This window comes from Opisthocomus hoazin, chromosome 11 (assembly GCF_030867145.1).
Source record: "Opisthocomus hoazin isolate bOpiHoa1 chromosome 11, bOpiHoa1.hap1, whole genome shotgun sequence".
Classification (NCBI taxonomy): domain Eukaryota; kingdom Metazoa; phylum Chordata; class Aves; order Opisthocomiformes; family Opisthocomidae; genus Opisthocomus; species Opisthocomus hoazin.
In genome coordinates, this window is record NC_134424.1 from 8,182,117 (window position 1) to 8,203,076 (window position 20,960).

At 48.0% G+C, this 20,960-nt stretch overlaps 1 protein-coding gene across 7 annotated transcripts in view; it reads left to right on the top strand.

The window, feature by feature from the left end:
* Positions 1-11,580, top strand: part of ADAMTS9 (ADAM metallopeptidase with thrombospondin type 1 motif 9) — an 85,074-nt gene extending 73,494 nt beyond the window's left edge. For 5 of the 7 annotated variants that reach the window (XM_075432921.1, XM_075432920.1, XM_075432923.1 and 2 more), the window contains 8 exons: positions 1,732-1,864; positions 2,111-2,205; positions 2,363-2,457; positions 2,552-2,685; positions 4,139-4,230; positions 6,177-6,281; positions 8,355-8,449; positions 8,783-11,580. In XM_075432921.1, coding sequence (XP_075289036.1) covers positions 1,732-1,864; positions 2,111-2,205; positions 2,363-2,457; positions 2,552-2,685; positions 4,139-4,230; positions 6,177-6,281; positions 8,355-8,444 — 744 coding nt within the window. In that variant the 3' untranslated portion in view covers positions 8,445-8,449; positions 8,783-11,580. Of the gene's footprint in view, positions 1-1,731; positions 1,865-2,110; positions 2,206-2,362; positions 2,458-2,551; positions 2,686-4,138; positions 5,400-6,176; positions 6,282-8,354; positions 8,450-8,782 lie in introns of those variants that run through there. The other 2 variants (XM_075432925.1, XM_075432922.1) reach the window with 2 other exon arrangements.
* Positions 11,581-20,960: the final 9,380 nt, after the last annotated feature.

Genomic DNA, 20,960 nt, shown 5'->3' on the forward strand with positions numbered 1-20,960 from the left:
AGCCAAAATTTGTGGCATTGTTGAGGGTGATGCTGAATGCTTAGTCAGAAAGTTGGGTTATTGCCAGAAACCAAGGGTTTGAAAGCCTTGTGCTAGAGTAGACAGAGTGATGGATGGTTGGCAGCTGGGGCTGATCCTGCTTGCCCATGTGTGTGAGCAAGACTTGGGAACCACCAGTAGACCAAAACACTGGGAATTTGAGCCTTGACAGGATTTTCCTTACTTTTTCTTTTCCCCTGCTCCTTCTTACCAATGCTGGGACAGGGCAAGGGAACAAATTTCACCTTTCTGCTAAAGTTATTTATGTCGAGCCTCTTCTGGGGCCTGAACTACAAGATCGAATTTTAGTTAAGGTGATAACATTTCACTTCTTTGGGCTTCTGACATCCTTTGAAATGTGGTGTTTCTCCCATAAACTTGATTTATTAACCCAGCTCAGGCATTTGTAGGAATTTGTCAGACCTTTACAAGGCAATGAGGGTCAAGTCAAGCAAAATGTAGTGGAAGTTGTCACAGTAAATGGTAAAGCTGTTTGAAACCTAAGTTCCTCCTGCCCTATAGGAAGCCTCAGATCCCCCTGCGAGTCAGGGCAGAGGAGTTACAGCAAAGAGCTCAGCCTCAATTAATTGGTATTTTCCTGCAGAATTTCATTGCAAAATGTCCAACTCGTTAACACAACTTCATTGCAAAGTGTATTGATTTCAGAGAGCAAGACCTTCCTCCTCGCTTTGGGCTGCTGAATGTCCCAAGGACTACCGAGTACCACAACCCATCCATCTCTGATTTTCAAAGGGATTTAATGTAAAATACCATCACCTTTGATGGACAAAGAGAGTCCTGCTTAGCTCCTTAGTTAAGTTTTATGAATTTGGACCTAATAAAAAGTAAATACCTAGCTTCAAATACCATGAGCTGTTGAAAACCATCTCCTTCATGGTGTTCTCCTTTAGACTAGCAATTTCTAAATAGATGAGCAAGATCATTTTCTTGGCAGCCCAACCTGGTACGTGTAGAAAGAGCTGATTTTCAGTTTTCAAGTACTGAAAGAACAAGTTGCAGAGGGGGAGCAAGATGCACCCACCTCCCATCGCCTGTGCTCAGCGGCAGCCAGCCCAGGTGAGCTGCTGCTTGGTAGTTCCAGTAACTTACTCAATTTCAGCCTTAAGATTGCCTTCAGTCTGGGCCATTTGAGGATGTCCTAGAGTTTGTGCAGATTTAGGCATTTTTCCAGGGGGTAAAAGGGAGCGAGGGTTTGGAGGCTGTGGGTTTTTTGGTGGAATTTGGATAGAAAACAACAACCCATATCATGTTTATTCAGAGGCCCCTGTCTGTGACCCAAGCAATGTCTCCTAGCCACCAGGAGAGAATCTCTACCATTCACGCCTTCTGGTGAACATTTCTGTCTTGTGTGACCTTCCTAGTTTGAAAAATAAACAATTTCATGTGGGTGCATGGTTCACCTTAACCAATACTGCCTCATCCTGTAAAGCGTTTAAGTGCTAAGTGAAGTTCAGTAGTCTTCTTGAAATAATTAGTGACGATGATAATAATGAAGGGATTAGTAATAAAAGGGTTTACTTGTTTGATTAAAATTAAGCTTATGTTTGAACACTTTGCAGGATTGGGGCCTTTGCTGCTGTCTCTTGATGCAAGGGAAAGGGGCTGTCTCTGTTCTTCTGGAGCCCAGAAACCCTGGAGATAAAACACGAATCTCTGTCTCGTGTCTTGCAGTGCTCTGTCACCTGCGGGGCTGGAGTCATGCACCGCTCGGTGCAGTGTTTGACGAACGATGACCAGGTCAGCAGCTTGTGCCATGGAGACCTGAAACCCGAAGAGAGGAGGACGTGTCACAATGTCCACGACTGTAAGTCTGCAGATTTGCACCTTCCTTTGCCTTTCTCGTGGCTTCCGCATCCGTTCCCATCAAACTTGTAGACATGTGCAGAGTTTCCAAGCATTGGGAGCCATCCAGCTAAGCAGCTAAGGGACTTCAGGGAGACCTCTTAAAAATAAACAAGGTGTTTCGATGCTTTAGATGCTTCGCAGTGTTACAAAAGAAATTTTGATGTACAGTTGCTCAGTGCCCACAAATATTTCTGGTTTGTTTCAGGTGAATTACCAAGGAGTTGCAAAGACGTTAAAAATCTCAAAGGTGTCACTGAAGATGGCGAATATTTCCTTCAAGTCAAAGGAAAGATGTTAAAGGTGCATTTCGGCAACAGATTGATAGTTAATGTGTTTCCCAAAGGTGCAAGAGGACCCTGCATGTGCTCTTCGCTTCCACTCTTGCATTTTCTACCTTCAGTTTTCTTGGCCATCCCTTTACACCTGATACCTGACAAAATTCTGGCTTCTCTCTCAGGTGTACTGCTCTGGGATGCAAACTGACAGCCCAAAGGAGTATGTGACACTTGTAAACGGGGATGCAGAGAATTTTTCAGAAGTGTATGGATACAGGTAGGAAATCCCTTAATCCTGACCTTTGCAATATTTTTGTTTTCCATGGCAATATTTTCCGGTCATGAGTAGAAAGGGTTTTCTTTTGATTTAGATTGCATAACCCGACTGAATGTCCGTATAACGGGAGCAGACGAGAAGACTGCCAGTGTAGGAAAGATTACACAGCAGCTGGGTTTTCCACCTTCAGCAAAGTAAGGCTGGACCTGAACACTATGCAAATAATAAGTGAGTAAACACAGGGCCTTGCCATTAAAAAAAAAATGTTTATTTTACACAAATATAGCTGTATCTGCAACCAAGCGGTAGTACTCTAGTGAGCAATATTCCTGAGCTCTCCTGTTAAAGGCTGCTTTACTGTTAGAGACTGCAACTTGAGTACATCAGAGATGCTCATGCTATTTCTCTGTAGTACAGAAAAATATGAAGACAGTCGCTGGTGCATCTGGTATGCAGAATGAATATCTGCATGCTCCCAGCAGGCCAGTGTATTTTTTGAAGGATTTTATTTCATTTGGTCTCCTATTTTCAGACTGGACTCGGGCAGAAAGCTTATCCAGGGAGGAGCTGGACCCCCTTTTACACACAGACCTGTCCGGAGAGCCCAGTGCAGGGGACTCAGCTGGGGTGGGGATGCTGCTTCCTCCGGGCCAGGGTGGAGGAGGCTCTCAGCAGAGCCAGACCATGGGGAAATAACTTGTGTTGAGAGCGATGGAGCTGGGGCTGTGGATTTGCAGGGGAGGAGGGGACTGTAGCTGTGCAGTATAAGGGATGCCCTGTCTCTCCTGGCATGCTGGGGAGCTGGGAGCCATCCCACAGCATCCCATAGGGTTATGGTTTCAGTCCCCTTGACTCCAGGGATGCTATCAGTTTCCAGCAAATGTTTTAAAAATACAGCGTATTGTTGGGGGTTCATTCAGTAAATAGGGGAGATCTTTTAGCAAAGCAAAATCCTTCCTTGTAAACTGACTCTTTATCTGATAGGGGGGTTTTATCACTTAATTTTCAAGCCATAAGACCTCCCAGTCTATCAATCTGTAAAAAGCTACTAATGGTCTGTAAAAGCTCCTGGGTAAAGATCTCAAAGGAACCACACACGGGGAATTTGATACCAGCTCCCTTTGAATTTCAAAACGAGCTGGGCACCTACCTCTGTCAGGCAGGAGCTATCTCACATCCCCATCTAAATGAGTCTCGGTTACTTCAGATCCTTCCAGAGCAAAATGCCCCGATTCCCTTTGAAACCCCGACCCCTGGGCTGGGGCAGCCAGGAGAGCACAGAGATGGTTGTTTGTCTGCGTTTAAAAGGGAGATTTAGGAGGTCCCGTGGCCTTCTTGAAAGTGGGGAATTTTCTGATAGAGAAATAAAACCCAAGCCATGGGTTCGAGTTTTGTTGTTATTTATACCTAGACCCTAAATCACCAGTGTACTTAAACTGAGCTGTAAATGTTGAGTGTGTGAGCATCCTTGTCAAATTCATTGCTCGCATACCGGGAGCCGCATGTGGGATGAATTGGGCATTTAATATTAAAAATCCAGCAGATGTGGTCTTGACTCTCAAGATTAATGGATGAAACCAGCTTTAGTGAATTTAAACATTAGTGAAGAGCATGTTTACATTTATTTTCTCTCTCTCCCTGCATCTTTCTTTCCATATTATTCACCAACTATTCTCCACAGCGACCGATTTACAGTTTGCACGGACACATGATGGCCGACCTGTTCCTTATGCCACTGCTGGGGACTGCTACAGTGCCGCCAAGTGCCCGCAGGTATTTGACAACAGCCTTTCATAGGCATCAGTGCCATTTGTTACATTCAGGCCCTCTATTAATTACTGCTGATCGCATCAGCCCAACTCCAGTGAGTGTCACATTCTGATCTCAGCAGTTGGAAACTTTTCCCTTTGTCCATGCAGACAGCGACTTCCATTTTCCATATGGGAAAATGTCAGGTTATTCTCAGACCAGCATCGGGACTGGCTAAGGGACTTTCACCAGGGCCTCAGACAGTCAACAGTAAAGGAGAAAAGGAAGAATAAATAAGCTTTGGGGAAGAGTTGGGCTTTGCACATGTAGTTGAAGGTAAGGGGATTGGGATCGGTCGTGGCAGGGCTTGGTGGAAATGCTGGGCAGTGAGAGCAACAGTGAATCAGGCTGTCAGAATGCCCTGGGGCCCTGCAGTCCCCTGTCTGCTGCAAATGCTGTTTGCAGGGGTGCGGGAAGATGGGTGAGATGACCCCTCTGGGTGGAGAAGGCAGCGGACAGACAGCAGGACTCCTGCCCAACCAGCTCAGCGGGGAGATGCCCAAGAAGGAGAGGGCGTTTGCAGGGCAGGAGCGGGTCAGGTTTCTGCGGCTGGACCGATGGACTCCATCAGTCAGACTGCAATGGTACCCGCCAGCTGCTGCCCCACCATCCACACACCCTGCTGCTTATTTTCACAGCAGCCTGGTGGGACCGTCGCTCACTCCACTTCGGGCCTGGGAAAACACTGACAAAATGAAGGCAGTGCCTGCGCATCAGGGCAAATCCAGCCTGTCCCAGCACCACGAGGTGCCCAGACACAAAAGCACGGAGCTGGGCACAGGCTAAGTCGCATCCTCAGTCGCTTCAGGAGGCGATGTAGGACATCTAGCCCAGTCGCTTGGGAAAAATATGCTTTCTTGAAAGCCTTTAGGAGATTAATTAACTGTGCTACATGTGGCTTGTGTCCCCAGCATACCTAGTTTCTGTGGAGCTGGGGGATGGCAAGTGGTGTGTTCGGATAGTCCGAGGTATTGGGTAGACCGTAACTGCACAGGGTATGAAGTAGGGAGTTGCAGCAACAGGCAGCAGAGGGCAAGTCTCTCCGTCTTCTTCCCTCCCTGCTTTCCAAGCTGACACTTTTCTGCACAGCTCAGCAGCTTAGGGATAGACTTCTTACCTCGGGAAGGCTCATGAATGTTAATACCCATCAACCTCACCCAGACAGTTTGCTCCTTGCAGAAAATCAAGATTCCCAAGGCAATGAGTGCAGGGAGCGAAGCTAACAGCCATCTGGTACGGCACGGCTGTGCTGGGCTACGGGTCAGCCCGGAGATGTGGCCACAGGATCCCTCCTTGGGTCCAGAAACAGGCAGGGCTGGGGGCAAGAGGAAGGCTGAGGAGATGCAGGCATAGCCCTTTATTTTCCATCCGTTTCAAGCGTTTTGAGACAGGGTGCAATGAAGTGAAGGACATTTTTAAGAAATAAACAAATGAAAGAGTTTTGATTCTAGTGAAGTCTGGGGGAAACAACAACAAAAAAGCCCAGTGGAAAATAAGGAAAATAAGGACAAGTGTGCCCTCTCCAGCCGAGGAGGGAGCAGCGAGAGCGGCTGCAGCGCATCCCTGGGATACCTTTCCCATCAGCTGCTGGAGCACGTCGGGCTCCGCAGTTTGCCATGGAAAAGCCAAGAATGCCCTCAGCCGGCAAACTGTGAAAAAGCAGTGCAAACCCGAGAAAAAGCAGCGAAAAAAACCAAGATAGAGCCCCTCCTTCCCTGCAGCCACCAAGGAGAAGAAAATTCCTACCCCGAGACATGCTGTGATTTGTACAATCTGTGCTAATCACTATCAGAGCGATGGAAAAATTTGAAAACATTGCTGGTAAGATCCTGTTAGAAAAGTGAACCATAGCAAAAGCTATGGTTCACTTTCTTTTTGAGATAACCAGGCTCATCTGCTTGTTTTTTTAGGGTCGCTTCAGCATAGACCTTTACGGGACAGGCCTGTCCCTAACGGGAACGGCAAAGTGGCTCTCGCAAGGGAATTACGCAGTGTCGGAAATTCAAAAATCCCCAGTAAGTTGTCATTTTAATGATGCTTATACTCACTCATGAGAGGTTTCTAACTGATGTCTTTCATGGCAACATTGTCCAGGTAGAGACTAACAAAAATCTGACATCTGACATCAGAAATGAAGTGTTGCCTGTAATTGTATTGGGGGGGGGGGCTAGCAGGTTTAACGTGAGTTATTGCAACTAATTAGTGAGCCAGCTCAATCGTGAAGCTGAAAATGCTGTGTGGATATGCAGACATGTCCATGCATGGAGATGCATGCTGAGATGTCCGGCATGGAGCACGCATAACACGGCAGGCAGGACGGGGGCACGCAGGGTCAGGGCTGCAGAGCAGGGCTTGACCTGGCGGAGAGGGTTTGGATGCCACGCGAGTGCCCTGAGTGGGAATTGTTCCCAAAACGTGGCTAATAAAATATGGAGGATGTGGACGCTCCCAACGGGCTGGTCTGGGTGTATCTCCTTGGGTCACCCAGGCGCTGGTGGGCTGGGGCTGCCCCACAGTGCACCGCACCCCGGGGCTCTGCTGAACTGAGGCCTCCGGGTAAACCAGGCAAGCCTTCAAAATCAATCCACAGCCAAGTTTGAACTTGTACGACTCAATTTGCCTGCCTGCTAACAACTCAGTTGCTGTGTGCCTTCACACTGTTGCTTCTGTGTCGTGTTCTGAAATTGGAGAAACCCAGGATCGCTTTTTTGGCTGTTATTTCATGTGAGTCATCCCAATTGCCCCCGTTAAAGCTCTCCAAAGGAGGTCACCATAATAATTTAACAAAAAGCAATTTGCAAAGTATCCTCTCCTGTTACTGCTTTCAATCTCCTTTGCTCTGTGGAGCCCCTTGAGCCAATAAGCCTCATCAGTGCTGGAGCTCTTAAAGGAGAATTTAATACTACTGGTCCGACCATGCTGCAGCAAGGCATCCTCCAGTACAGGTACAAGAGGACCAGTACAGACCCCATATGTTAGTTCTGGCAGGTGCTTTACTATTCTTCTCCCCTTCTGAAAGGAGAAGCCTGGGCAGCCAACGTTGGGGTTGCGGAGAGCAGACACCACCACAGCTGGCAGAATTAAAACAAGCTTTAAGGAACAGGGGGTCTAAGAGATGACTCTTACCTCCATCACCTGGTGGCATCTGTCAAGCGCTTGTTCTGAGGGTGTAATTGCCCCCAGGAGCAGAAGAAAGAAAGGCATAGCGAGAAGAGATGATAGCAGCCTGCTGCAATCACAGATCAATAGTGTCAAGGGCAGGATGGAGCTCGTTTAAAAATAAATGCTTTGTGCAAGCTTGTCCTGCATTGAAGTCCAATTTTCTGGTAATTGAGGGCTGAAATCTCCGCAAGGACTGTCTGTACATTGTAATGACCAAGAGGAGAAACACTCTGCAGAGGTGGGATAAGGAAGGCCAGATGGAGGTATTAATCTCCTGACTCAAGACGCATGCTGGGCTCTCCTGGAGACTGGGCCAAGCGCAGGACCACTCCGCATCTTTCTTTGTCTCTTCTGGCTGTGGAAATGCAGAGCTGAGAGGGGACAGCACCTTAGCACGTGGCATAGCCTCACCCCATCGCTTTCCCTCTCGTCTTGGCTCTGGAGCCACTCCAGGCTTTTACCTTCCAAATGGCTGTTTCTTGGTATTTCCTGCAAATATCCTTCCTGCGCCCCTCACATGCTCAGGCACAGCTGAAGAGCTGTTATTGTCTACATGTGGTTCTTCTCTTGCATGATCCACGTTTTCCATTCATTACAGTTATTTACTGTGGGGCAAATTGGGGTAAAGCAGATACCCTTGAGATATCCCTCCAAATGGCCTTCTCCTTGGCCATCTTTCAATGCAATAAATCAAAACTACCTTTTCTTATTTGTGTTCACCATCTGACGTGGTAGCACTAAAGGGAATTACATTTGCATGTATTTAAATATAACAGTGATTTCTTAGATTGATTTAGGCATAATTTGTTTTCCTTCCAAGACGTTTTCTATTAAAAGTCCTGGCTAGAACAACCCAGATCTGGTCCTTCCGCAACATGGAGTTCCTGAGCCCTTATGTGAGATGTTATTTCTGATTTTGCCTGCAGGATGGTACCAAAGTAGTAGGAAAATGTGGCGGTTACTGTGGGAAATGTACTCCATCATCTGGAACGGGCCTTGATGTTCAGGTGTTATAGCAATGGTGAGTTCCCAGCTGCTTCTGCATGAAGGGAAATCTTCCTGAAAATGTCCTGAAGGAGCAGATCGGGCCACGCTTGCAAAAGCACTCGTGCTTCGAGTGCATCGGTGACAGCCACCCACACCACGCAGCATCCAGGGAGCGATGGGACCCCGTGCTCCCAGTCCTCACTTCCCCCAGTAACCCTTACAGATATAACTCTGTCAACTGGACGCGCGCTTCCCACCTCACTGGCACCTGCTTTGGCCCTGCTCTTGTGCCCACCTCTCCAGCTACAGGCTTCAGAGGCGAAGATGATGATCTGACTCTCACATGCCCCTTGTCTGTATTTTCCAGGTTCTCCGAGAGCGGCCAGCGGCGATGGGACGGATGAAGGATAGTGATGCAATACCTCTGCCTTCCACTTTTTTATCTGTTTATGTGTGTATATAGATCGCATATTCTTAATGTACAGTATAATATTTATGTTTGGAATTATTTATTTTGATTTAATATTTTTGTACGTAAAATCATTATATTAAGGCTGCTTTTACTATTTTTATTTTTTATTGTTAAATCCTGCAGTCAAACCACTGCATTTTGCGTACTCTACATTATATGTAGCATTAAGACAAGTGATACTTTATTGTCACTGTATTCAGTTGTTTACTTTCAATCAGTAATTTTCCTTCAGTTACGGGCTGCTTTGGCCCTCCACGGTGCTACACAATCTGCATAGGGGTATTTTTGGCATTTCAATCTGTCTTTATGTAAGGAAAGTAGACAAGATGTGCTTAAATTTTTTTTTTTTAGTGATTAGGCCGACAGCACTCGAGGAAAACATGACAATGAATACAGTGCTAGTTGCATTAGCAATCTTTATCTTTTAGGTATGTTTTGAATTTCACATGACCTCTGTGGCCAGTGCTCAAAGCACTGGTTTGGTGCTAACATGGTATTTATTAATGCTCTGTAGTTTTAGTTAATCCAGTGCCTTTATCAGTGAAAAAAGGAAGAAAGCAGAAATAATTGTCAGGCGATTCAAATAAATGAAGAAAATTCCTGCAGATGGATCTTCAGCTCGAGCCCCTTTTTCCAAGGGCTCTGAAGTGAACTTGCTTTTTAAAAACACATATATTTGTCTCCTAATTGCATGTGCCACTGTGCTTCCTGGCTCCATCTGGAAGCGGGGTATTAACTCATCCCAGACAGGCTGATCAGGCCATATGTTTCCCTGGGCTGCGCGTTGAGAAGCGCTGCAGTTTCTTAATGGGCGTTGTCACGAAACTCCAACGTGAAGCCGAAAGCATCCCTGCCGTGTTACCTCCCCGCGGGGCCGGTGAGGACCGTGGGGTCTGCGGCAGGGGATGGGGCTCCTCGCCAAGCCACCCCTGCCTCTTGGCCGGGGGGCTCCATCGCAGGCACCTGCAGCGTTTCCTCGGCTTCCTACTCACTCACGGACCATCTGCAAAGGGAGCCTTCAGCGCCGGCTCTGCCTCCTTTCAACGAGATCACTCTGTACTTACAGATAACTCTGCCCCCCCCTTCAAAAACAAGCTGCTTTACGCCTACTTCTGTGTTGCTTCGGATCTTCCTGGTAAGGCATCTGCGCTCCTTGCCTATCCACCATCCCGTGTACAATCAGACCTTTTGCGCTGGCTTTTTTTTATATCTATAAATTGAGGAGACATCTCCCATAGGCGCCGAACGTGGCTGTGCGATGGCTCCCGCCTGTACATAGCCCGCCGCTTGTGCCACGCCACGTTTTCGCAGAGCTTCGTAGCACGTTGAACGGGGGTGATGTGACCAGATTATTTTTGTAGTCTATGACTATGTCCCTTATCTCTTTCTCCACAATTTTACTTAGTGATAGGAAGATGCTGCCCCTTCACCTTCTATGTCGGGGTGGCCAGGAGCACAAAGTACAAGGAAAGGAAGCTTTTCAGCACAAAATAGCCAGCAGTTTGGAAAACCAGAGACTTCTCTGCTACTTTGGAGAAGTCTTGCAATTTTGGATGCGAATAGTTAACAAACACAACCTCAGGATCTTGTGTGAGTCTTCTGCCGAGCTCCCCAAAGGATGTGTAATCAGCCTGTTACAAACCAGTCGGATCAATAGCGATAACGGATCCGATCCCTGGATCCACAACCCACACGTGCAGGGGGCCGGGTTCAGCGCTTCAGAGCGAAACCTGTCAGGGACCGACGTATTCGCGTCAGCCAGGAGACCTCTCGCAGGCGAGCAGGGCTGGGGCACAGTCCAGCAGCTCAAGAATTGGTGCTCTACACTTATTTTGTGTCTGCCTCTGCTGCTCTTATTGATATTCAGACTTAGAGGAAAGAACGAGACTCTTACTCATAATTCGGGTTTTTTTGGCATAATGGTGCGTAAGTAGATATGATCATATCTTAGCAAGACTGATTTTTCACTTACATTGTATGTCTATGCATAACAATAATAAATTTTACCTTTCTGAAAAAAATGCCAAAAATACCATTGCAAAGGTGAAAGAAAAGGGAAAGGGGAAAAGGGAAAGAGAAAGAAGAAAAAGGGAGGGGGGAAGGAGTAGTAATGGAATAGTGACTTTTTAATTGCTTACGTATAACTTCTGTAGGGGAAAAGGGAAAATTGCACTATGAACTTTAGAAAGAAACGGTGCTTAGAAAGTACAGGCTTATTATATTTTCTTTAATGAAGTAAATGGCTATTTATAAAAAGAAATATTATTATGACCTGTACACATTCATTTTTACCATATAATTTCATAGCAGCTATTAACAGAGCAAGAGAAACCTAAAAAAGCTATTAAATAAACTATAAGGGAAAAAACTGATAGAGCACTGATCCTGTGGTTCATTAATGGGCTTCATTAAATAGGAACAGACTTCGAGGACCAGAGACGTTAGACATTTTTTGTTCAGGAAACAACTCTGGGTTTTGTATATCAATGCCATTATTTGTCTACAAACTGGGGTGTTTTTTTGCAAGCACTTTCCTGTACAGTGTTTCTTTTCTTTCTGCTTGTACTCAAAAGGAAATGAAAAGGCCCATAAGACATGTCTGTATGGTCTTTCTGCATTTGCCATCGTATTTCAATACCTGTGTGCTATTATAGAGGCAAAATACTTTGTACACAAGGGAATAATACATTGAATGGTAAACATTCCTTTCTGTGCTGGTGTTTATTTTCGAGCTTTGGGTTCCTTGTTTGAATGTCCCGTGCAAAAGGAATGTGGGAGGGTAATAATGTTGTTTATATGGAGCCCTGCCCCAAGCCCACCTTGGGGCCTGTGGTTCAGGGACCATCCTGGAGAACAGCCACGGCCATCCCCTTGTGTCCTGCCAGTCAGATAGACTGATGATGCCCAATTTCTGTCAGGAGAGGAGTGCCCAAGGTACAAACCATACCCGAGCACATCTCAGAGGTGCCCCGTGCGCTTCTCAGACGTGCCTGGTGACCGGCTGGTGCTGCCACCCACGCGCCAGGGACATTCCTCGCCATGGGACGATAACGGAGCCGAACGGTTCATTTAGCAAATGTTTATACACAAGAAAATTCAGGTAGAAGAAATTGGGGTGAAAAGGAAGCAAACGTGGCAACTGGCTCCCAGGAGGGCAACCAAGTGATAAACTGCAGCCAGAGTCTTACATCGCCTCTGCCCTTTGAGGCTGCAGAGATGAGTAAAGAAGTCGCATTTTTCTGTCCTCCCGTGTATATTCCTCGTGCTTTCTCTCAGAAAATGCAGCAGGTCTCTTTGTGCTGGCAGCTCCAGCCTTTTCCAGCTTCTACGTTTTCAATCCAAAAGGAGAGAGGACACCTTTCTCGTGCTGTCTAAAACAGTCAGATGCAGAAATCAGAACATGCGGTATTTCAAAAGCTTGATTCTTAGTTTAAATGACCACAGTCTTAAAGGTGTCTTTCCTTTCTATCATTTATCCTTCATAAATGATTACAAAGACTTTAAATATGGGCTGCTGTAGAATTAAGACATATTTAACCTTCCAGGCCTGTATAATGAAAGGGTCACTCTAACACTGTTGATGCTTAGGTCCAGTTTTTCTATGAGAATTACAGCGCTCTTCTTCAGCCTTTTTGTACAGTCTATCAGGACTCATTGCTCCAGAGACAGAGGTAATTGCTTCATATCTTCAACATTCTTTTCTGCCCCAGTAATGGGCATTTTTTCCTCTATAGAAAAATAAAATGCATTTTGTCGAAGGCTGGTGGAGAAGCAGGTCTCAAGGAGCTAGTCTTAAATCGGGACATTTGCTAGAAAACCTCCTTCTGTATAGCCATGCTTTGAAAATTGTATTGAAAAATGGGCAGGGAGAAAAGACCAAGGAGGGCAGTCTGGGCTTGAAAGACAATTTTCCACCAAGGCACTGCCAGACCTGGTCTAGTGGGTCTTTCCAACACGGCTCCTCTTCCCAAACAGATGATTGAGGGCTGACTTAGAGAAAGCATTTCCGACGGGGGAACAGCACTGAGGTGAGATGGTTCTCCTGTCTACCCAGCAAAGGCACACAAATTCAACCCAACCCAGGAGTCATTAACAGCTGAAGCAGCTCAGCCCACGTGGTAAGTTCTCCCGTTGCTTGAGCTCTTAAGATTGAGAACTCTTTAAGTCTTTTTAAGAAATACATTTGAGGTCATCCAGAAGTCACTAACCTTAGTAGCTGTTGGTCATTCAGCGGGAGGGGATGCGTCCCTCTGCGGCACAAATTCCTGGAGGCAGCTCTCCAGCTTGTGTAGTGCGGGAGGAAAGAGCTGATGGCTGAAAGTGGTGCCTGTCAGTCTCGCTCCAGCATCTTCCAAGTATATTTGCCTGCACTGGGGTAATCCAGGCAATCGGAATCGTAGCCTTCCAGAAGCAGATTTAGTTGACAAGTTTCTGACCTCTCTTTGCAATAGCAAGATGAAGAATGCTCAGTTATTTTTGGCCTTCACAGAAGAGTCTGAGTTTCCACTTCAAATTTGGCTTAATTTTTCAGCTATTTTATATTACCAAACATGAGACACGGTTTTTGAAAAATCAAAACGAGAAGAGAACAGTGTTTTGACCTAACTCATATGATTTTTATACTTAATTTCCTGAGGGTTCCTTGGTTGGTTTGTTTGTTTCAATTAAAAAAAAACAAACCACAACAAACCTGTGAAATTTTCCATGAAATGACTTCTGCCTCTCTCTAGTTATACGTATTACTTCTGAAGCGTTTGGAGACATGATCTGTTGCCTGTAAGTACAGGGAGATCTGATGTAGGTACCATTTTGAGCCAAGGGAAGGTAGAAATACATTTCTCCATTGTGAAGCTGATTCAGTTCCTTCAAGGCAGTGGCTGGATACGCAGCGCAGAGGCTGAGGCCATGCACACCGGACCATTTCCACCAGGAAAACCTCAGTTCTGCTGGGAGCAGAAGAGCCCAAATGGTTTCCACGTTACGCCTCTTTGCAGACTTGGGCACATGCCTAGCTTTAATGTTCCTGCTCAGTCTGAGCTGCCAGCAGCGATATCAAGCTGCAGCTACTTAAGCATTTCTTGGTAGTCAGTGTCCCTGTCTCTGAGCAGACAGTGTGAGGAGAAGAGCCAGAAGTCTGGAGTAATCCCTGAATACAAACCCCTTTGTATGCAGGGCAGAGGGTGCAGAGGGACGCAGGGCTCTGTGTAATTTCTCCCTTAAAATCATTACTTGGCTCCATTCATATGCTTATAATTTCTTCATCCTTCTTTAATCTGGGACTACATTTCAGACGAGCAATTAAATTAATCAGGTCATTGCTGCATTGTCCTGTACTAATCCATCCTCGCTGGCTTGCTGACCTTTCTCTTTGCAGATAGGCACTGCTTACTGCCTGCCTTCCCCCACCCCCCGCAGAAAGGAGTATTTGCTGCAAAATGCTTTAATTGCTCCCACTCACTGTAGCAGGGAAGTGGGGATGGCTCCCTGCAAACTGGCAAGAACAAACGTGTCCAGGTTAGCCGCCGCGCAGGCAGACCTGCAGTAGAAGTCTTCGTGAGTGGCAAATGGGAGCGGGGGCTTGTCTGCTCCCACGCCTCTGTAACCCCCCGACACACACTCCTGTGTGAAGCTGCCTGCATCCAGCGATGCGAGCAGGTACCAGATGCTGCCAGAGGCTGGAGCTCTGGCCTCATGCATGGCTTGGGCTCCCCAGATGAAGCTGTCTCCACTGCAGGTCTCGGGTTTGCCCAGCCCTTCGGAGCAGGGGACAGACTTGTGGCGTTGGGAGCGTGCAACCACGCAGTTGCCCCCGAGGCCGGCACCTTGCCGGAGCTTAGCTAGAACCAACACGTAGCCACTGGTGGCAATCTGACCCTGCTTGAGAAAACGCAGCTACAGATAAAACATACCCGCGCCAGCTGAACCGGCGAGTAACTGAGCGCTGAAATAACAACCCGCACGTGGCGCGGGCCAGGCTGCTGGAAGGAGCCGTAGGCCAGCAGTTGCCGCGGAGGTTTGCTTCCCGGCAGCGGCAGGGAATAACACGGCGGGTCTACGCCTTGCTTAGCGAGAGCAGAAGCCAGCAGCCTTTCTTCCCGCCCGCGCTGGGGCTCCGCTGCTCCTGACTTTGCTGCCTTCCTCTCTCCTTCGCTGCTCTCCTCCCATGGGATCCCTGAGCGGACCAGGTCTCTTCAAACCCGGCGTCTCGGGGGACAATCCACCCGGAGCAGTGGCTCTGATGATCTAAGGAAACCTCAGCCAAGGGCATTACAGCAGAGTGCTCTGCTGACTCTCGCTTGAGCTCTTGTCCCCATCCAGCTGGGGCAAATGGAGAGATGATGCCCTTCAGGTACGTTTTTAGAGATAATCCTAAATTCTGCTGACTGAGTTGCGTTAAGTGGGGTGTCTTGTCAACATCTACTGGTGCGTAGCTCACCTGGAATAACCCCCGAGAGCTGCACGCCCGCCTCGGGAGAGGCTGCCTTCCTTGGGTAATCTGACAAAATCCTCCTCTTCACCAGCTTTCCTCCACGTTGTGCAAGTGGTATGTGAAGCTTTCCAGACAGGACTTGCATTCAGATTTCACTAAGGGCTTTTGCCCGTTTGATCATTCCTAATGGCCCAGGCCTTTGAAGAGCCTGAGTGTACAGAAGCGTTGAAGTTGGGAGTATCGGAAGCTTTAGCAGGAGGGCAGGTCCTGGGCTGTTTGCCTTGGCCAAAAACACGGCATCGCCAGCACGGAAAAACAGCACAAATGCAAAACCTGACAACATTTATGGCCAGAAGAGAAACCACTTCTGGCCTCTCAGGGTCCACAGACACAGTTTTCTGAATTTTCCCTTGAGCAGCTGCCTAACTTCTGCCTGGTTTGAGCTACCACCCCGCCACAGCCACTGGCAGTCTGGTTTTGTCAGGTATCTCACTCCTCTGTTTATCAGCAGGTTTCAATCCGGTGGAACAGGAAGAAAAAGGCTATTTTGTTTTTCCCTAATGAGAAGAGACAACAAACCAGCTTCAAAAAAAATAAATAAAACGACCTTTCCACCTGCGGGATGGCAAATGCATGATGAAGGTGAGGGACTGAACGACGTCTGTGATGCTTCTAGCGCTGTTGCGAGTGAAGGGCAGGACGGCTGCACTCCCGACAGCTCACCTCCTGCCTTGGCTGCCGACGAGCTACCCCAAATAGTTTTTCTCATCTTCAGCAGCGGTCTTGAAAAGTAAACGTAGCATGGAAGGAGTGTGAATTTACTGCATAAAGCAAGAAACTCTGCAGGATCGCAAGAGAGCTCGAGGGAGTGAGGGAGGGATAGTAGAAAATTACTTGTTGCTATAGCGCGAGGAGGTGTTGTGCAAATTGGCAGAGCCCCACTTGATTGCTTTGTTTAGCCTCAAATTGAGAAGCAGTAAGGAACCGCAGGAACCAGGGCCATCTACCACCCACCTCTCCTCGAGGAGAGGCGAGGTAGGGCTGCGCCTGGGGAGTCTTGAGCTCGACAGCAACGAAACCCAGTTCTTGGCAAAGCTGCAGCGCTGTCATTTTGGGGAGTAACAGCCTGCAAGGATGAGGAGGGGGCTGGAAGAGGAGCAGGAGGAGGAGGACGGGGCAGTAGCCGGGATGTGCTGGGTGCCTGGCACAGCCCACATCCCAGCACCGACACTTCGCCGCACCGGCACCAGCGGCTGGGGGAGCCCGGGGTCCCTCCAGCCCCCCAGCAGTGCTCAGCCTGCCCAGTCGGAGAGGGGCTGGGCCCTGTTTTTTGGGGAGAGATCAGCATTATGTATCCACTTGGCTCTGTGTTTCGTAGCAGGTGCTCCTCTCCACGGAGTGGGACTGGGCTGCAAGTTTTTATTGGTGTGGACTCCAACTCCCAAATGCTGTTTACAGGGAAATTGAAGACTGCCTTCAAAATTAACAATAGATGGCTATAAATCTTACTCAGTTACCTAGCAACTAACACAATAAAAACCTAAGGTTAAAAGGAGAAGGGTTATTTGGAGATACCTTGGGGAGCACTTAATGGCCATTTGCATTCCTGGGTGGGAGGACAAAAAAAAAATTCCTGGGATATTTACAAATTACTGTATTGATGAAGGAAAAAAGGTGAAATTACTCAGTACGGTTTTAATCAAAATACCTCAGAACTGACAAATCTAACAAAAGAAATAGTAGTCAAATGGCTGTGATAAAGACCGCTTGGAAAATGCATGGCGATCTGCAGAGATGATGGCAGGGTTTTGTTAAGTTGCTAAGCCCACTTTGTTACTGTTTCTGACATCTGAAGTGTGCGTACCGCAGACTAGCAGTGTAAGAAATGTTCAAAATGGGTTTGACCGGTATGTGCCTGACGGAATATGCCCTAGAAAAACCTACGCAGTGCAAAAAAAATCAAAACTGAAGTAACATAGCATGATTCATCCCGGCCTGGGTTCCTGTTATGCACAGCACAGATTGAAATTCCATATCCCCACCTCAAACTGGGGTTTATGCACAGACTTTTCTGCCTGCAGTAACTGCAAATCTCGAAGCTGGAAGGAGTGGAGACACTGAATTGTTTCCCTGCTAAAAGACCCTCATGAGGGCACGTTTACCCGGGAAGAAAGAGGCTTGGTGGAAGAACTATGCAGTAAAATAGATGCCTGGTCCCTAGCACACTCTGTCAGCAGCTGTGGCACTTGGAGGCATTTTTTAAGCCCTCCTTTTGTTGTTGAAAGGCTTCAGACAATAACTGCCTAATAACAGTCAGACATGTATAACCTTCAGGGTGCTAGATGGCAACAGGATTCACACAGAGCTGTAATTCACCTGCGCAGGTGCTGGCGGGACGAACTGCGAGGGGACGGACTCGGTCCGTAACAGCCAAATTCACCTTGGCTCGGCGGAGGGGAGAAATGTGTGGGTCCAGCAGTCAAAACGAGAGCTGCTTGCTGCCTTACTCCAGCGTTTTCTGTTGGTGGTACTGCTGTCCCAGTGCTGCCAGTCAGGGCAGGCACAAGGGTGTCAGAGCTGATGGAGGGATGCTGGGAGTTTTCTGCAGGTATTTTGGAGGTGATTTCCTAACATGAGACACAGTTTGCAGGGTGGGAGAAGAGCTGGGGGCACTTTCCTGGAAAGCCTAGCAAACTTTCCTGGCTCCGTAGACAGAAGTGTTGTGTCTGCCAGCTAACGCCCGTCCAGAAGCGCTGGGCCAGAGCTGGAGGCGCAGACTCCATGGTCTTTGGCGTCACACATTGTCCCCAGAATCCCCACCCTGTGGTTGAAGCTACTGCTGTAGGCCTGCAGCTCCTCTTCCCGGGTGGTCAGAACTGCCCTCTGGGCTTAGACACAAGTGACTTGGCTCCTGCTGTTTGCTCAGGCAAAGGGGATGGAGGTCTCCACGTGAGCAGAGCCCCGGTGGCACCTCCTTTTCCACCTGTGTGAGGCTGGGCACAAACCCTGGCACAGGGCAAGCAGAACAGCTCTGCAGCAACATGTGATTCTTCCTTCCCCCTTCTGCTGCCAGAGGCCGAATCTGCTTGAAGCAGTGCCTTTATCTGACCAGGAGGCACAGCACGATGTGCGTGTTGGAGTAAGATGCTCTGCAGGGCTGGTGACCAGACGTGCTGAGCCACGAGGGCCAACACAGCCTGGGCACGCTGCGCCCGCTGCACGGACCCCACGGCAGCCCCGGCACCACGCACCCTGGGACCGACTGCTAACGCGGGAGCAGCATTTTACCCTCCCTGAGCTCTTTGATTTTAATTGTCGTTATTCCTGTAGTGTCAGGTACAACAGGGAGCAGGAAAAGAAGAGCGTCCCTGTCATTTCCCTCCTCTCAGCCATCTGTAACTTCAAAAGGGGAAGAGGTCTGTCTCGCAGCGCACAAGTGGAGCAAACTGGGTTTTAAACTGGTTTAGTCACGAGCAGGGCTGGAAGAAGTGTCCTCTCTAGGCAGGTTTGGTTGACACATAAATGGGAGGGGAAGATGACGTACGGAACAATTGAAGTGACAGCAGAAACAATAATTTGTCAGACAAACTGTCTAGCATATATTATCCATGTGTGTCTGTTTCTGAGCCTATTTGACAGCAGTATCTGACACTCCCCACCTCCAAGCTGAGTCTGCCTCCTCTCAAGAGGAAGATCTACATGTTCATTAAAAAAAAAAAAAAAAAGGACAAACCCCCCTTTTGAAAGTACCTCTCGTGGCAGCACAGGTAGGGCTGGAGCTGCGTTGCTGCGCCCTGCGCGCCCAGCCATGCCGGGATGTGTGCATCATCCCCTTTGAACGTGGTGAGAACAAGGGAGTGGGAGTTTGTTTCCTGAGAGATGTTTGCTCTTGGCAGCTTTTCCGGGGGAGGAAAGAGAAGAGGAGCATTCAGGCCAGTGAGATAATGTCTCCCCTCCCTTTCCCGAACACATCCCAGAGATGATGCTCTGGCCTGGCTGTTTCTTTGTGTGAATGCAGCATCTGATCAGCCCAAAAATGTGGACTGAGTCCTCCTGACTAGCCCTTCATTGGTCCTGGATGTCTTGGGCCTGAGGGAAACTGCTGTCCCCGTGGGATATGTAGATGCCCAGGAATCACTAAGGACCTGATTGTGTTGGGATCTTTGGTATCTTAACATTTTTATGGCTCTGGGTAATTTCCCCATATCCCCCTCCAGGCACACCAGGGCTGAAGCAGGGACCACCCCTCTTGTCTGCATCTTCTGCACTCCTAGGCTGAGCCCTCATCTTCTCTCTCCTTCCAGACACGCTGGTGCAGGTCTGGATGCTCAGAGCCTTGCCTGCCTTTTGCCTGTGCGTTGAGGAGCTGCTCACCCCCTCTCTGCAGTATCTGCTGAAACAGGGCTGGAGGATACAAGCCGGGCAGGGTGGCAGGCAAGTTTGGTGGCCCCATGGACAGCTTGGGACAGAGGGAGGGGACCAACCTGCCTTGTTTTAAGAAGCGATTTAGGACCTGCCTCTTCATCAGAAGACTGGAGCCGTGATTCAGCACGGCCACACCTCCGAGGAATTTACCCTCCAACTTTGACTTACTTTTGCTGTTTTAAACTCAGAGCAGACGTCCTCACCAGCCCTGTTATTGAGGGCACACAGCATCTCTTGCAACAGCAAAGCAATTAAAAAGGATTTGCAGGTCACCTTTAAAGCATTTCCCACAGCACGTTGAATCTTGTTATAAGTCCCGTATCCAGGACTTTTCTTCATGCTTTTGTTTCGGCAGTTTTAATTGGAGCTTTAAATATTCTGGATCTTATGCAAGACACCCAAAATGCTGGAGATTTTCAGGTCCTCTCTTGCACGATGCTCCTTCCCTGTATTCCTGTTGACCTTCAGTGGAGGTAGCAGTAACTCAGCACCCCTGATAAGACCGTACCTGATATTAGGTACAGCTTATAGGTAGGGATGTTTTAGTACGAGGCCAAACCCAAGTCTGTGACCAGTTGCCCACTGTGTGATGAAACGTGTGCGTCTATGAGGAGGTCACCTCCTCCCTCGAGAGTTTATAACGTATTTGTGCACCTCTGGATGAGCTGGAAACTGGGAGAGAAACCGAGAAGGAAAACGATGAGGAAATTTGGCAGAATGGAGCAATGGAGGGAAGCTGGAGGGGTTTGGAAGGGTAAAAATAGCAACCACAGAAAAAACAGAGCAGGGAGGGATGTCAACATTTTCCCACTGACATGAAGAAAGCCCGTGAAAAAGCAAATTTTCTCCTTGATAAAATTCCCTGTTTGTCTTTTTTTCAGAAAGCCCAACATTTATGGGAGGAAAGAGTGAAAATCTCCCTGTGACTTTTTGCCTGAGACTCTTCAAAAGGCAACCGCGCAGCTCCCAGCTTCACTCCAGTCTCCTAGAGAGGAGGCTACAAGGGAAAAATTGACAAAAATGAGACCTGATTCAATGAAAAAAAAAATTATCAAAGCATTACGGTTTTAACCAGCTGCGAGGGAGCAAGGCAAAGGAACAAAGCGGCAGGGAAGGAGGGGAAGGAGACGACAGGATCTGCCAACAGTCGCAACCACGGGGTGAAGCTGTGAAATGCTAATGGTGAAGCCGCTCCGTCCCCATTGGGGACAAGTTTCC